At 76.3% G+C, this 672-nt stretch overlaps 1 protein-coding gene across 1 annotated transcript in view; it reads left to right on the forward strand.

The window, feature by feature from the left end:
- NAV1 (neuron navigator 1) overlaps positions 1-672 on the forward strand; it is a 70,244-nt gene that overhangs the window by 11,240 nt on the left and 58,332 nt on the right. Inside the window, exon 4 of the mRNA XM_041422588.1 lies at positions 286-672. This exon is cut by the window's right edge and continues 312 nt beyond it. Within this exon, the coding sequence (XP_041278522.1) occupies positions 286-672 (387 nt within the window). The remainder of the gene's footprint in view (positions 1-285) is intronic.

Below are 672 nucleotides of genomic sequence, written 5' to 3' on the forward strand. Positions count from 1 at the left end.
ATCCCCTCCGTGCCCCCCGCGGGCGCGCGCGCCGCGCCCCGCCCCCTGCCCGCGCCGGAGGAGGGCGGGCCCTTTTTGTTCGCCCCTGACATTCCGCTGGTTCGCAGTGTCCTGCCGGCGGCGGAGCGGCGAGGTGGGGCCGTGCCGCTCACCCCCTTCTCCCCCACCCCAAGTCCCCGCCCGCGCCATCCCCTCCCCTCCCCGCCCCGCTCCGCCCCGGCCGGTGGGACGGGCGCTGACGGCGCCTCTCCCTCTGTCTCGCCCGGTGTGTCCTCGGTGCCGCAGCAACAGCAGCAGCGCCTGGCGGGTTAAATGGTTGCAGCGCGGGGATGCTGGGGAGCAACCTCAAGAGCCTTCCCGACGTGGAGCTGGGCGAGGAGGAGCGCGGCTTTCGGCGGGGCCCCGACGGCAGCACCGTGATGCCGAAGCGGGCGAAGGCGGCGGCGGCGGCGGCCGCGGGGCCGCGGGGCGCGGAGCTGCGCGTCTTCAAGGCGAGCAGCGCGGAGGGGCGGCTGCCGGCCGGCTCCAACCTGCGCAAGCAGAAGTCGCTCACCAACCTCGCCTTCCTCACCGACGCCGAGAAGAAGCGGCAGCTCTATGAGCCTCGCTGGAGCGACGACATGGCCAAGGCGGCAGCGCCGGGGGCGGCGGCGGCGGGGGGCGGCGGGCGCG

Source organism: Onychostruthus taczanowskii, unplaced genomic scaffold (genome assembly GCF_017590055.1).
Source record: "Onychostruthus taczanowskii isolate IOZ18803 unplaced genomic scaffold, ASM1759005v1 scaffold74, whole genome shotgun sequence".
Classification (NCBI taxonomy): domain Eukaryota; kingdom Metazoa; phylum Chordata; class Aves; order Passeriformes; family Passeridae; genus Onychostruthus; species Onychostruthus taczanowskii.